The sequence below is a fragment of the Rhinoraja longicauda genome, chromosome 31, assembly GCF_053455715.1.
Source record: "Rhinoraja longicauda isolate Sanriku21f chromosome 31, sRhiLon1.1, whole genome shotgun sequence".
Taxonomy (NCBI): Eukaryota; Metazoa; Chordata; class Chondrichthyes; order Rajiformes; family Arhynchobatidae; genus Rhinoraja; species Rhinoraja longicauda.
The window spans coordinates 7,584,148-7,600,566 of record NC_135983.1 but is presented as its reverse complement, the minus strand read 5'-3'; the positions used below and the strand labels follow the sequence as shown (position 1 = coordinate 7,600,566).

The 16,419-nt window shown below is 45.5% G+C and overlaps 1 protein-coding gene across 1 annotated transcript in view; it reads left to right on the top strand.

The window, feature by feature from the left end:
- LOC144608340 (adhesion G protein-coupled receptor D2-like) overlaps nt 1-16,419 on the top strand; it is a 109,162-nt gene that overhangs the window by 59,119 nt on the left and 33,624 nt on the right. The window contains exons 21-22 of the mRNA XM_078426006.1: nt 14,680-14,721; nt 15,402-15,455. Of these exons, the coding sequence (XP_078282132.1) occupies nt 14,680-14,721; nt 15,402-15,455 (96 nt within the window). The remainder of the gene's footprint in view (nt 1-14,679; nt 14,722-15,401; nt 15,456-16,419) is intronic.

Here is a 16,419-nt window from a genome sequence, read left to right as displayed (position 1 = left end):
TGGGTGATGTCCCTCTCGGATAGAAATAATGTTCATTGTAAGTGAACCACGTCACTGGACCTGGCTAATATTTACCTCTCATCAGTCCATCAGGCTATATTGTCACTGCCACTCTGCCGTTTGTGCTTACTCTACACAGTTTGTTTTCTGTATTGTAAAGTTTGGGGGACGGGGGAGGTGAGGGGTAATCTGCTGTTGGGCATGTCGAGGTAAACATTTCAAAAGTGCATCATGATCAACATGCAAGCCTTTTCTCTCCAGAAGCGATAATATACAGGTACATGGAACGATATAGCACAGGAACAGGCCCCTGCTTTGCCCCACATTGCCCATGCTGAACATGATGCCAGTTTAAACTAATCTCCTCAGCCTGCACGTGATCGATAACCCTCCATTCCCTGCATATCCATGTGCCTGTCTAAAACCCTCTTAAATGCCTCTGTCGTATCTGCCTCCTCCAGCACCCCTGACAGTGTGTTCCAGGCACCGACCACTCTCTGTGTAAAAGACTTGCCCCACGCACCTCCTTTAAAGTTTACTGCTCAGAACTCATAACTTCTACTCCTTGATATTTCCACCCTGGGGGGGGGGGGATAAAAGGTTCTGACTGTCTACCCTATCTGTACCTCTCATCATTTTATATACCTCTATCAGGTCTCTCTTCGGTCACCCACATTCCACCACTTTTCACATTTGTAACCTCCGATGATATTTCACCCTTTGTTGAATTTTTTTTAAAGTTGACAAAGAGTTAACGTTTTTTTAAAAACTTTAGGTTATGTAAATCAATTACAAACGTCTGTCCCATGGAACGAGTGTCTAGCCCTGAAGACAAACTCCTCACATTTTCGGAATTGGAATACATTTTGCAAGCTAATTAATTCTCAAAAGAGCAACAATACAAAAGCAATTACCTCCCACTGTTTGCAAACGCAGTGATTAATTGGACAGATGAGACGTTGGTAAAGTGCTCGACCGATTACATAAAACGTTTACAACTCATGAATTTAGCCTTATCTAGAATTGATAAGTAGTTAAAGTAACTAAATCTGGCAGAATGTTAATAATCACAAAATATTTGGAGCATTGTCCCTTCCATAAATCTTTCAGTTCCATGCCTTTAAAAATCTACTGTAATCATAAATCGCTTGCCTTCTCGTACAGATAGTACTTCCAGCTTGATTGCTTCCTCCCGTTGAATTATGTCAATCCAGTCGTAGGGACAGCCTTCTCTTTCCTTTGGAAAACTTACGAGTCCCTTGAAGTGTTCCTCTCACCTCCGCAGCCCAACGCTCCACGAGCTTGAAAATAAAAGGAATGGTCTGAAGAAATGTCTTGACCCGAAACGTCACCCATTCATTCTCTCCAGAGATGCTGCCCGACCCGCTGAGTTACTCCAGCCTTTTGGAGGGATGGTTTTATCCCCTCTTAGGGATGGTTTTATTTTGCTTTAACATCCCCTGCCTTCCCTGATTGTAAAAGATTTTTGTTAGTCGAATACTGGATGCTAACGGCATGACATCACTGAGCAGTTTTGATGCCGACCAGTGTAAGGGATGGGGTTAACTCGCACAGTGAATGATGTCGAGTCAGTGGGTGTATTTACTGCTTGACAGCTCTGCCCTCAGTTACTCCTCGTGCTTGTTCCTTAGACCGCCTGTCCGTCAGCAGAGCTGTATGAATGAGGCCGTTCAGCCCTTCACGTCTCTGCCCTTCAAACAAGAACATTGAACATAGAATATGGACGGTACAGCGCAGGAACGGGCCATTCGGCCCACAAAGTTTGTGCCGAACATGTCAAGCCAAACCAATCTCATTTGCCTGAACGTGATCCATATCCCTTTATTCCCCACACTTCCATGTGCCCATCTAAAAGCCTCGTCAATGTCACCAACACACCTGCCTTCACCACCACCCCAGGCAATGCGTTCTATGCCCCCACTACTCTCTGTGTGAACAAAAACTTGCCATTAAACGCATCCCAAATTAAACTTTCAACCCAGCCATCTTATAGCTATATCCTCTGGTGTTGGACAGTTCCACCCTGAGGAATAAGTTCTGACCCCATCTACCCAGTCTAATCCCACCTTCTAGCACAGGGTCAGTCGCCCTGCAGAGCACAGTATCTCACATCCACACCCAAGCCCTGTTTCTATTTCCACCGCCCTTTCAGGCTGGGAATTTTAGCCCCCCAACACCCTCTGAGCGATAGCAAAAATTCCTTCTGATCTTCTCTCTAATCCTTCTGCCAATGATTTTAGGTCTGTGCCCCCTGATCTTTGACATTTCTAATTTTATACAGCAGGAGAAATATAATATACTGTTTACAACAGTAAAACATTCAAATTACCTCACCAGTTAATAAGCACACCTCCAGATTTAGAGACAGTTTCTTCCCAGCTGTCATCAGGCAACTAAACCATCCTACCAACAACTACAAGAGCGGTCCTGAGCTACCACCTACCTCACTGAAGACCCTCAAACTATCTTTAGTCGGATCTTACTGGACTTTTTCTTGCACTAAACGTTAGAATAACAGAATAACAGAACTTTATTGTCATTCGGTATAAATACCGAACGAAATTTCAGCAGTCACAAAACACAGCAAAAAAAGAAAAGAACACAGGACACACGACCCCAACACGAACATCCATCACAGTGACTCCAAACACCCCCTCACTGTGATGGAAGGTAACAAAACTTCCACTCTGTTCCCCCCGCACCCACGGACAGGCAGCTCGACCCCTGCCAAGTGACCGACCCGTACAGCCCGCGCAAGGGGATGGAAGGCCCCGCGGCCGAGCCGCACCGGGCACTGAAACGTCCCACGGCCGAGCCGCGCCGGCGATGTTAAGTCCAGCGGCCATGATAATGCCTTTATCATGTATCTGTACACTGTGGACGGCTCGATTGTAATCATGTAAAGTCTTTCCGCTGACTGGTTAGCACGCAACAAAAACCTTTTCACTGTACCTCGGTACACGTGACAATAAACGAAACTAAACTGAGGTCGCCTCATATAAACTAGATTGTGGACAGGCAATAACATCACATCACAGAGAGGGGGGGGGGGAGTGGGGGAGGAGAGGGTGCTGCACCAATGCAGGAGTGGTTTGGGCCCAACGGGTCCACTTGGTCTAGTTTTCCATTAAAAGACAATTTTGAGTTGCAATGGGGGTGGGTTGCTGTGGTGTTTCTGCAGAAAGTTAAATTAAGATAACGAATGGCCTCCCTGATCTAGATTGTTGCTCTTCTTGTTGACGGAAGTCCCGCACGAGGACTGAGTGACTCCAGCTGACATTCCTGGTAGAAATGCAGAAATGCAGAGCAGAAAAGTCGCTGGGAGTCCAAACACGAAGTCAAACTATCCTGTAACTATGAGAGTTTGTGGGGGATGGTTTTATAAGGTCATTTCGGGCCTTGTTAATGAGGCAGGCCGGACCTGCTCGGCATGGGCTGTTCATGTGGGTCTGCAGAGTAACTGCTGCTGACTGATCAAGGACCTTCAATATTGCCAGTGATGAGAAGTTGGCTAACGATTGTGTGGAACAATGGGTTCTTTTCATTCACTTGTTGCAGATTCTCTGGGGTGGACCAGAGACTGCTCACCTCCCTCTCTCAGTAAGACCCAGCTCTTCCTGGGAATGAGCTCTCTGCCTCAGCCGATGATAGAGGGACTACAAATGACATGATTTGTGGAAATTAGACTTGATGCAAATTCTCCCATATATTTCAAAGCATTTTTGAAGCTGGTAATATTAATAATAAAATTAATTGGAAGATACAGCAGAGAAACATGCCATTCGGTCCACGAACACTTTTTATTGGAAGCCATCTTAGCCACAATCTTATTGAAAATATAAGATAATTAGGGGATTGGACACATTAGAGGCAGGAAACATGTTCCCAATGTTGGGGGAGTCCAGAACAAGGGGCCACAGTTTAAGAATAAGGGGTAGGCCATTTAGAACGGAGATGAGGAAGAACTTTTTCAGTCAGAGAGTGGTGAAGGTGTGGAATTCTCTGCCTCAGAAGGCAGTGGAGGCCAGTTCGTTGGATGCTTTCAAGAGAGAGCTGGATAGAGCTCTTAAGGATAGCGGAGTGAGGGGGTATGGGGAGAAGGCAGGAACGGGGTACTGATTGAGAGTGATCAGCCATGATCGCATTGAATGGCGGTGCTGGCTCGAAGGGCTGAATGGCCTACTCCTGCACCTATTGTCTATTGTCTATTGACTGAGGAAGGGTATTTTGAGACACCTATATCTCTACGAGACTTCAGTCGATGGAGAATTAATCAATGGTCGGACTGGTATTTTGTTTGGTGGCTTTCATTTATAACGTTTGTATCTGTCCTTTCAGAATACTCGTTGGAAGTAACGTTGAAAATAGTTCTCATTCAAATGTACATTTTTATTGATTGAGTGAAAGTTGCGGCAAAGAATCAGGCCCTTCAGCCCACCAAGCCCATGCCGACCATCTAATCACCCGTTCACACCAGTTCTATGTTGTCCCACTTTCTCATCCACTCTCCACACACTAGGAGCATTTTACAGAGGCCAATGAACCTGCAAACCTACATGTCTTTGGGAGCACCCAGGTGAACCACACAGGGAGAATGTGCAAACTCCACACAGACAGCACCTGTGGTCAGGATTGAACTGGGTCTCTGGCGCTGTGAGGCAGCAGCTGTGCCACTGTGCCGCCCTGTTTTGTACCATTCATTATTGACTGACTACAGTATATATTCCATTAGTTTAACTCTGGGTGGTGTTAGGGTGATTATTAGAATTGGAGTAATTGTGTGTAGAGCGAAGCGATCTAAAATTTAGTTTACTGTGAAAAACGGATGCTTCTGCTTTGTGGAGGTATCGACTGGAGGGCAGTTCTCAGGGATGAAGCCCTGGGACTGCCTGTAATCCCTTTCTAAAAGCACCTTTGATTTTCTGTCAATGCGATTGTGTGATTTAAAGAGCTTTGATTTATTGCTCATAGAGTCATACAGCGTGGAAACAGGAGGATATGGATCATATACAGACAGCTAAGATTAGTTTAACAACATCATGTTTGGCGTACATATTGTGGGCTGAACGGCCTGTCCCTGTGCTCTGCTCTTCTACGTTCTATGTTCTAGCATTGTCGAGTAACAGTTCCGGAGAAAATATATAATGACCGCAATGAGGTAGGTTGGAGGATCGGGTCTGTACCCTAGCTTATAGAAGAACCGTTCAGATAACAAAGTTTGGTCTTTCCTACAAGGAGGAAATTGACATAACTTCAGAAGAATTCTTGTACTGTTTTATACTTTGCTCCATTTCCAAAAATATACAATTTTTTAAAGTATTTTTGGGAGAATTTTCAGAACGTTAGCAATTATGTGGTGATAAATGTCCTGGATATCTCGTGACTACTTTTTAAGTTGAATAAGTTCTGAGCAACACATTGTCACACACCGTCTTTGTCAGGTAATGTGAACGAGGGGGGCATGACGGATATCCATCTTTATCCCTGAATCATGTGTCTCGTACCTTTGTCCCCATTATTGGGATGGCAGGCAGTCAGCTTTCTCAGGGCTCAGTGCGTGCAGCTGGGCTTGAGTTAATCTCAAATTGCGTTGGAAATTCGACAAGACATTGCTTGGTTTGGCAAATTAACCAGCAAAGCTGCTCCTGTAGGAGTATTTGGTGTTCTGTCGAAGGACAGGTCAGTGGCAGGAGACCAACAACATTACCCTGCCAAAAACTCCAAATGAGGAACAGCATTTAGTCAGGAAATCAGACAAGATGGATCGCAGGGATCTCTGCCACGTTATCTAGTGCTGATTAAATGCAAGCAGATAGCATAAATCAGGTCAGCAGAACAGGAAGCCTTCAGTACTCTTGCCTTCAGTATAACATTTTAAACAGTCTCATTTGTCTGCATCCACTGCCCTGTGTGGGACCCTTTACATTGTCATGCGTGCTCTGGTGAGCAGAGATAGATTGTGAAGACTTCAGTGGGGCAGGGGCCCAGTCACCACTGGGATCAGCAGACGGCAGAGGAGTAACAAGCTAATGTGCTATCGAGCCAGCCTCGGATTGCTTTCACTGGAGTGCCAGAGTTTGAAGGGAGACCTGAGAGACGTGTGGACACAAGGAACTGCAGATGCTGGTTTAGAGAAGAAAAAAAGACACAAAGTGCTGGAGTAACTCAGCCTTTGCCTCCTCACGTTAAAGCTATGCCCTCTAATCTTTGACATTTCCCACCCACGAAAAAAAGGTTTCTGAATGTCTATCCCATCTATGCCTCCATTCATTTTATATCATTTTATCAAGTGTCCCTTCAGCTTGTGATGCTCCACAGAAACCAATCCAAGCTTGCCTATCCTCCCCTTGGAGGTAGTGCCCTCAAATCCAGACGGCATTCAGGTACAGCTCTTCTGTAGCCTCTCCAAAACCTCCACATCCTTCTCGTAATGGGGTGACCAGAACTGCACACACTGCTCCAAATGCAATATCATTAAAGCTTCACTTGAATTTAAAACTGCTCACTGTTCATGTAAAAGTTTATTTCAATTCTCCGAGATAATCAGCAAGAGATAACAAATATCTCCAAGGGAAAGTGGGACATCTGGTGTACCTAAATTATTTAAAAACATTTCAATGCTCTTTCTGAATGTCATAGAGACATGGAGCTATACAGCAGTGAAACAGGCCCTTCGGCCCAACCTGTCCATGCCAACCAGCTTGGTAATTCTGGGCTAGTTCCATTTGCCTGCATTTGGCCCTAAGCCCTTCCTATCCACATACCTATCCATAAGATGTTTGGAGACAAAATAAGACACAAAGTGTTGGAGTAACTCAGTGGGTCAGGCAGCATCTCTGGAGAACATGAATAGGTGACGTTTCTGGTCAGGACCCTTCTGCAGATTGATTGGGGGTTGGGGGGTGGGGGGTGGGGGGGGGTCGGGAAGGGTAAACAATGCTGGAAGAGAGGAAGGGCAGGACAAAGCTTGGCAAGTAATAAGAAGATCAATATGAGGGGGTGCTTGATAGGAAGATGGCTGGACAAACGGCAGAAATGAAAAGACCAAAGGTGTGAGTTGAAAGGATTGACGAGTTGTGAATCGTGAAGCCAGAGGAGGGAAAGTAGGTGGAAGGGAAGGAGGAGCTGGAGAGGAGAAGTAGGTACGAGTCCAGGTGGGGCAAGTGAGAGAGGGGGAGAATGAAGGGAGTGGGTTAGAAAGGATGGGGTTGGTAGTTACCCAAAACTGGAGAATTCAAATGTTTATACCATTGGTTTGCAAGCAGCCCAAGAGGAATATGAGGTGTTGTATCTCCACTTTGCATGTGGCTTCACTCTGGTAATGGAGCAAGCCCAGGACAGAAAGGTTAGTACGAGAATGGGAAGGGGAGTTAAAATGGATAGCAATCTGGAGATTCAGTAGGCCTTGGCGGAACGAGCACAAGTGTTCGGCAAAACGGCCGACAATGGATCAGGCCTTTGGCAACTCAAGCCTGGACTGTTGGGACAAAGCAAGGGACTCAGTTTCCGTTGCTCGAGCCCCAATTGCTGCTCACTTACGACTCCGACCCTTTTGCACGCCAGCTGCTGGGATGTTGGGAGATGGGGAGGTGCACAGCATCAAAAAGGCAGACAGGTTGAAAGGCGCCGGCTTTTTGGGTGATTTGGCCCATTTCCTGCATTCACGGGTTTTATTTCAGGCTTCTAGCTCCTGCTTGTGGAAGCATAATGCAAAATATTAAGCTGCCTTAATAAACCCTCAGCTCCCACTGGAAAAGCAGGAGTAAAAAGCTACTTCCCATATGGAACCATACAGTGCAGGAACAGGCCCTTCAGCCTGCAAGGTCTGAACCAACATCTGTCAAGATAAACTAATCTCATCTGACTGCATATTATCCATATCCCTCCATTCTCTGCATATCCATTTGCCTATCTAAAGCTGCTTAAACATCATGATCATATCCACCACCACCACCACCACCACCACTGGCACCCACCACTCTGTGTAAAAAATTACCACGCACGTCTCCTTTAAACTTTGTCCCTCTCACCTTAAAGCTATGCCCTCTACTCTGTGACATTTCCACATTGGGAAAATAGGTTCTGAATCCGACCTATGCCTTTCCTAACGTTATATACTTCTGAAGAATGGTCCCGACCCGAAACATCGCCCAGACGTCTTCTCCAGAGATGCTGCCTGACCCGCTGAGTCATTCCAGCCCTTTGTGTCTATCATTTGTGTAAACCTGGATCTTTCAATGGAGTTGGAGAAAGTCCAACATGTAAAAAGTTAGAAGTTGGACAGTTGGACAGTTGGAGAGAAGCACGACAAGGTAGAGAGCAGAAGGGAGTGAAAGAGGGTGATAATGAACGGGATCGGCTAAAGCAATAAGGTGTCACCCGGAGCAGGTTGGAGGGGGGACATTATCTGAACTCGGTGCTGAGTCATGGTGGTGTTGTTGTGTACAGTTGAATGATGAGTGCTCTTCCTGGCCTTGAGGCATTATATGTACCCTGAGCTTTAAGCCATGTTTTTGCAATGACATACTGAGGTCACTGGAACTTGTGTCTTAGTAACAGCTAGCGCCTGGCTTAGCAGCCTGAACATCGGACTTAAATCACACATTTAATCACAAGGTGAACAATAAGATTCGTAAACAGACCTTGTGAATGCACCTATTAAGCAGAGCGCCAAGTGCACAGAGACCCTTCATATATCCGGCAAGTATTACCCCATGAAATGATTACACCCATACAGACAGATACTCCCCCCCCCCACCCCCTCAACTCCCCAAAGATGAGATTAATGCACCACCTGTAATATTCAAATTTGATACTAAATTGTTAAAAATTGCTACTGCTCCGTTAATTGAAATGAAAACATAACTGAGTGGAGTGGAAGAAAGTAGGCATGCAGGTGCAGCAGGCAGTGAAGAAAGCCAATGGTATGTTGGCATTCATAGCGAGGGGATTTGAGTATAGGAGCAGGGAGGTTCTGCTGCAGTTGTACAGGGCATTGGTGAGACCACATCTGGAGTATTGCGTACAGTTTTGGTCTCCTAATCTGAGGAAAGACATTCTTGCCATAGAGGGAGTACAGAGAAGGTTCACCAGATTGATTCCTGGGATGGCAGGACTTTCATATGAAGAAAGACTGGATAGACTCGGCTTGTACTCGCTGGAATTTAGAAGATTGAGGGGGGATCTTATAGAAACTTACAAAATTCTTAAGGGGTTGGACAGGCTAGATGCAGGAAGATTGTTCCCGGTGTTGGGGAAGTCCAGAACAAGGGGTCACAGTTTAAGGATAAGGGGGAAGTCTTTTGGGACCGAGATGAGAAAGTTTTTTTTCACACAGAGTGGTGAATCTGTGGAATTCTCTGCCACAGAAGGTAGTTGAGGCCAGTTCATTGGCTATATTTAAGAGGGAGTTAGATGTGGCCCTTGTGGCTAAAGGGATCAGGGGGTATGGAGAGAAGGCAGGTACGGGATACTGAGTTGGATGATCAGCCATGATCATATTGAATGGCGGTGCAGGCTCGAAGGGCCGAATGGCCTACTCCTGCACCTATTTTCTATGTTTCTATGTTTTCTCCACAAACCGTGGGCAGAAAGTCAACTCTTACAGAGCCCAACAGTCATGTGTAGGTTGGGTGGACGCGCACTTCTTAAACGGCAGCTGTGGGGATGCCTGGCCTTCAGGTCGGTCACAGATGCTTGCAGCTGTCTGCTGCTGGGACCACTCTCCAGGGTCACCAACTTGCTCCAAGAATGAAGCATGCAAGACATTGACCTGACAGCAATCTATGAAATCATTCAAGGCTTCACATAAGAGACCACCTTGGCTGACATTGAGAGCATTAAGGAAGTCCTGGCTTCCGAAGCTGAGAGAGATGACGTGGAGTTTAAAATGAAGAGGGTCAAGGGTCAGGAGTGAGTCAAGAGTGTTTAATGGATGCGCCAGGGCAGGTGCAACTACATTTGTTACTTGCTGCAGCTGAGTTCGGTTTAGTTTATTGTCACATGTACCGAGGTACAGTAAAAAGCCTTTGTATCGCGCGCTATTCAGTCAGCAGAAAGACTATACATGATTACAATCAAACTATCCACAGTGTTCAGATACATGATAAATGGAATAATGTTTAGTGCAAGATAAAGTCCAGTGCAGTCTCACTGTCTCTCTCAGCTTTGGAAGCTTCCCTCTCCCATCGGGCAAGAGGTACAGGAGTGAAAAAAACACACACCTCCAGATTCCCAGCTGTTATCAGGCAACTGAACCATCCTACGAACAAGTGGAGAGCTGTCCAGAGCTACTATCTACCTCATTGGAGACTCTCGGACTATCTTTGATCGGACGTTATTGGGCTTTGCCTTGCACTAAACGTTATTCGTGTATCTGTACGCTGTGGATGGCTCAAGTGTAACGATGTAGACTTTCCACTGACCGGTTAGCGCGCAACAAAACATTTTCACAGTGTGACAATAAACTAAACTGAAACTAAAAGCCCAAGTATGAAGTATGACCGAGTAATGGAGCTTGTGCAGTGTAAGAAAATAAGAAATAGGAGTGGTCAGTGCTGCCCCATGGGGGTGCTCTGTGTTCATAGACAATAGACAATAGGTGCAGGAGGAGGCCATTCAGCCCTTCGAGCCAGCACCGCCATTCAATGCGATCATGGCTGATCACTCTCAATCAGTACCCCGTTCCTGCCTTCTCCCCATAACCCCTCACTCCGCTATCCTTAAGAGCTCTATCCAGCTCTCTCTTGAAAGCATCCAACGAACTGGCCTCCACTGCCTTCTGAGGCAGAGAATTCCACACCTTCACCACTCTCTGACTGAAAAAGTTCTTCCTCATCTCCGTTCTAAATGGCCTACCCCTTATTCTTAAACTGTGGCCCCTTGTTCTGGACTCCCCCAACATTGGGAACATGTTTCCTGCCTCTAATGTGTCCAATCCCCTAATTATCTTATATGTTTCAATAAGATCCCCCCTCATCCTTCTAAATTCCAGTGTATACAAGCCCAATCGCTCCAGCCTTTCAACGACCCGACCATTGGCCTCAGCTTCGTCTTCCTTGTCGTGCCAAACAAGAGTAGCCAACCTCACCCATGGAGTCCACTGCCCCAGACGAGAGGACATGTTTTAAGGTGAGAGGGGCAAAGTTTAAAGGAGGCATGTGGGGGCATGTTTTTGTACACAGAGTGCTGGGTGCCTCCAGGTTCGGTGGTGGAGATAGACATGACATCACTCTGCTGGGACTGCCGTCTTAGGTCATTGTACTTGTGTACTTGGAGTGGAACGTGACACCTTTCTGGCAAGGAACAAGACATTTTAAGTGAAAAATATTTTCAGGCTGGAATTTCTGATAAAGCTGAAAATTCAATAATATTGTAAGAGACCAGTTTTCACGATGTGGATGTCTTGGACAGATCCCATTGTGGAAATGTTATCAGACTCTTCTGGCCAAGTTACAAACATGCAGGCCAGTGTAAAACCTCTGGGGTAACTACAGCCAGCATGCTGTACATTTACTTTTGAATATTACATGTGTTATCTCACAGAAAAACCGTTGGCAGGGAGCAAACTTTGGCAACGTTTTGTCTGCTGGGATATTTTCATTTCTTAATTAATATGTTTTGTGATAAGCAAAATCTATCATTAGCTTCCATTGTTAATAGCATCTAATGTTTTAAAATGTACACTATGACATATTTTAAGTTGTCATTATCCAGACGTTTCAGAAAGTCTCAATGTCATGGAGTCATAGACCAACACGGCGCAGAAAGAGGCCCTTCGGCCCACCTTGTCCATGTTGATCAAGTTGGCATTCCAGGCTAGTCCCATTTGCCTGCATTTGGCTCAAAGCCCTCTAATCCTTTCTATCTAAACGTGATTATATCAGACATCATTATCAAGTATAGTTTGGATATTTCGTCATCAATAAATCGTCCGTCAAAGTTTAGAAGCAATATTTCTTAACATAAAGGGAGCAAGAGGAGGCTTTCCAGTTTGGTACAGCAGGCCGGCACTTTGACTGTTGGGATTGAAACTGTTGCTGTCAGCCGATCCCTTGTACCTTCCTGCAGAATAGAGTTTTGTGCGGGAGTGAACTTTCCATCTCAAGAGAGAAGGCGGGATGTCGGGAGCTAAGGCGGCCCATCAAAGCACATCTGTTGCCCACTGGGTATTGAGAGTGGGCCCAAAGACATCTGCAACCCTGCCTGGCCTGCACTGCTGGAAGAAGCAGGATGCAAAGTACAATTGAATCTCGATAAACACATCACTCGTTTGCCAAGAAATACTTTATTTGGACCAGAATTTTGCTTTGATCAGGACTTGTATAAAAACAGCAGAAAACAAGTTACTTTCATAAGTCTTTGTACTGTAAGCTTTTACAATTGTCCAATCAAATTCAAATTGAAAGCACATTTGGCATTTCAACTTTGACCAGTGTATTTTTATGGCATCAATATCTTTGGAGTAAGAGCTATCATAATGATATAAGAAAATAACTGCAGATGCTGGTACAAATCAATTTATTCACAAAATGCTGGAGTAACTCAGCAGGTCAGGCAGCATCTCGGGAGAGAAGGAATGGGTGACGTTTCGGGTCGACACCCTTCTTCAGACTGATGACTGGTTCCTATTTCTAGGCTTGAGGAAGGTAGAATCAATAGTCCAGAGAGTATGTAATTGTCGTATGTACCGACAGCGGGACTTTCCTACTGTTTTAGCTTTAGAGATAAAGCAAGTAATCATGCTCTTCGACCCACCGAGTCTGTGCCAACTAGTGATCACCCTGTACACTAGCACTATCCTACATACCAGGGGCAATTTACAATTTATAGAAGCCATTTAACCTACAAATCTTTACGTCTTTGGAGCGTGGAAGAAAACCAGAGGGCGTGCAGCGTAGGTTCACTAGGTTAATTCCCGGAATGGCGGGACTGTCGTATGTTGAAAGGCTGGAGCGATTGGGCTTGTATACACTGGAATTTAGAAGGATGAGGGGGGATCTTATTGAAACATATAAGATAATTAGGGGATTGGACACATTAGAGGCAGGAAACATGTTCCCAATGTTGGGGGAGTCCAGAACAAGGGACCACAGTTTAAGAATAAGGGGTAGGCCATTTAGAACGGAGATGAGGAAGAACTTTTTCAGTCAGAGAGTGGTGAAGGTGTGGAATTCTCTGCCTCAGAAGGCAGTGGAGGCCAGTTCGTTGGATGCTTTCAAGAGAGAGCTGGATAGAGCTCTTAAGGATAGCGGAGTGAGGGGGTATGGGGAGAAGGCAGGAACGGGGTACTGATTGAGAGTGATCAGCCATGATCGCATTGAATGGCGGTGCTGGCTCGAAGGGCTGAATGGCCTACTCCTGCACCTATTGTCTATTGTCTATTGACCCTGAGAAAAACCAAGCGGCCACGGGGCGAACGTACAAACTCCATACAGACAGCCCCCGTAGTCAGGATCGAACCCGGTCACTGGCACTGTAAGGCAACAACTCTACCACTACAGCACTGTGCCACCCAACTGTTAACAATTGTCAACAATTCTTACTTGCTGCAGCATTACAGGCCTATTAACACAAAGCACGCAAATAAATATGCAATGATCAATAATATAGCATAAATGAATAATCAGTAATACCAGGTAACCAAACCGTAATTGTGCAAAAGCAAAGTCTGTTGTACAGCTTAGCTTTACCTGTCATGTCTTTGGAGTGGAACTTGAGCACAACTTTCTGACAAGGAGCAAAGAATTCTACATGAAAGAAAGCAAATTATTTTGAAGCTGGAATTTCTGATTAAACTGAATATTCAACAATGTTGTAACAGGCCTGTAAGAAAATAACTGTAGATGCTGGTACAAATCGATTTATTCACAAAATGCTGGAGTAACTCAGCAGGTCAGGCAGCATCTCGGGAGAGAAGGAATGGGTGACGTTTCGGGTCGAGACGAAGGGTCTCGACCCGAAACGTCACCCATTCCTTCTCTCCCGAGATGCTGCCTGACCTGCTGAGTTACTCCAGCATTTTATAACAGGCCTGTTGCTACGGTGCATATATCTTGGACAGACCCCATTTTGGAAATATTCTCAGAATATTCTGCTTAAGTTACAAATGTGCCGATCAATTTTCAAACTTCTGCAGTAACTACAACCAGCGCACAGGTTATCACATAAAAAAGGATTCCCATTGTCAGAGCAAAGAAATTGGCAATATTTCATCTGGTGTGGTATTTTCAAATCTTAATTAATATGTTAATAAAACAAAAGTCATAGTAGGTCACAGAGGGTGAGGTGGGTTGTGGTTGGCGCTGGGCAGTGTTCAAGAGCCTGATGGTTGTTGGGAAGAAGCTGTTCTTGAAGCTGATGGTCACGGTTTTTAGGCTCCTGGTCCCCCCTTCCCCATGGTGGTTGCAAGATGAAAGCGTGGCCAGACTAATGCAGGTCTTTGATATTAGAAAGGTCTATTTGGAAGCAGCGTCTCCTGCAGATCACGTTGTTGATGGAGAGGTCAGTTCCCCACGACAGACTGGGCAATGTCTACCACTTTCAGATTCCGAATTTGCAAATGCAAAACAACATTCATTTAACGATGAATATATCTTACTGTAAGATAAAATGTAACCACTGTGTGCTTAAAACTCTGTTATTTTTGATTTATTTCAGGGCCTCTATATATTCTTGGTGTACACTCTGTACAACAGCGAGGTATGGGACATTTTTATGTGGATATATCTTTTAATGCAATAAGCTGGGTCATTTAAACTGCTGGAAGAGTCAGAATGTCTCATTAAAATAACTCCCTTTAGAGTTCATGTGTAAATTAGGAATCCGTCCCAGGTCCTCCAGTAGAGACCAAGGTTTGTTTCTGAGGGAGTGGGTGGAACCAAACCTCACAGGCGGCTCACATGGCCATACTGCACCTTCAGCAAGAGCAACTGAGGAAAGGTTGCACCTTGATCAGGCAGTCAGAACCTTTTCCCCAGGGTGGAAATGTCTAAGACGAAAGGGCAGAGGTTTAACATGAGAGTGGGTGGTGATGGAGGCAGGTACAACAGCGGCATTTACAAGGCTTTTAGATAGGCTCATGAACATGCAGGGAATGGAGGGATATGAATCACATTGCGGGCGGAGGAGATTAGTTTATCTTGACATCATGTTCATCACGGACAATGTGGGCCGAAGGGCCTGTTCCTGTACTGTGCTGTTCTGTACGTTCTAGTACAAAGCAAGTGCAGGTTAATAATGTCAAATCTCCTGTTACAAAGCTCCTCTCTCCCCAAACTAACCAGCAAGTTGGTGCTGATATTCAGCTTAAATAAAGGAGATTGGCGCTCTGAGGGGTCAGTTCACTGACAAAGGCTTTTGTGAATTCTACTCCTCCACAGGTGAGAAATGCCATAAAGAGAATGAGAGAGAAAAAGAAAGCTTTGTCTTTCAAGGTGAGTACAGTTTGTTTGAAAATACTGTTGGCGCGCACCAGGGAATGGGCAGTAAAATTAAATGGAGAGAGACCATTAACTGTTGGCATTCCCAAGATCAGATCGTCCATACACGGGCAAAGCAAAGTTGCCGTTCAGGAGCCACACGTTATTCAGCAGGCATATGGAATGGTGAGGTCTGAAGAAGGCTCCCAACCCAAAATGTCACTTAACCATTTTCTCCAGGGATGCTGCCCGACCCGCTGAGTTACTCCAGCACTTTGTGTCCTTAATTGAATGTTGGCCTTCATCGCGAGGATGGTGGACAGGAGTGAGCATGCTGTCCCTAAGATGGCCAGGGCTTTGGCGAGGCCCCAGTCAGAGTGCCACCTGCCACTTAGACCTCATTTAAGAAAGGATGTACTTGCCTTAGAGTCATAGAGTGATACAGTGTGGTAACAGGCCCTTCGGCCCAACTTGCCCACACCGGCCAACATGTCCCAGCTACACTAGTCCCACCTGCCTGCGCTTGGTCCATATCCCTCCAAACATGTCCTATCCGTGTACCTGTCTAACTGTTTCTTACACGTTAGGATAGTCCCAACCTCAACTACCTCCTCTGGCAGCTTGTTCTTGGAGGCATTAGATTGATTCCTCAGATGAACAGGTTGTCTTTTGAGGAGAGTACAAGCAGATTAGTTGGAACAATACTTAGAACATTGAGAGGCGATCTCATTGAAGCGTGAGATCCTGATGGGGCCTGGGTGGATAGAGTCAGTCAAGGTGCTTCTCTTGCTGAGAGAGGCCAGAGGAGGTAGTTGAGGCTGGGACTATCCTAATGAGGGCATCATCCCACAATAAGGGCTCAGCCAGGAAATCCTGAGGTGAGGAAAACATTTTTCTCTCTCGGGAAGTTGGGAATCTTTGGAATTCTCAACTCTAAAGCACTGTGGATGCAGAGACGTGTGGAACGTCATTCAGAGGC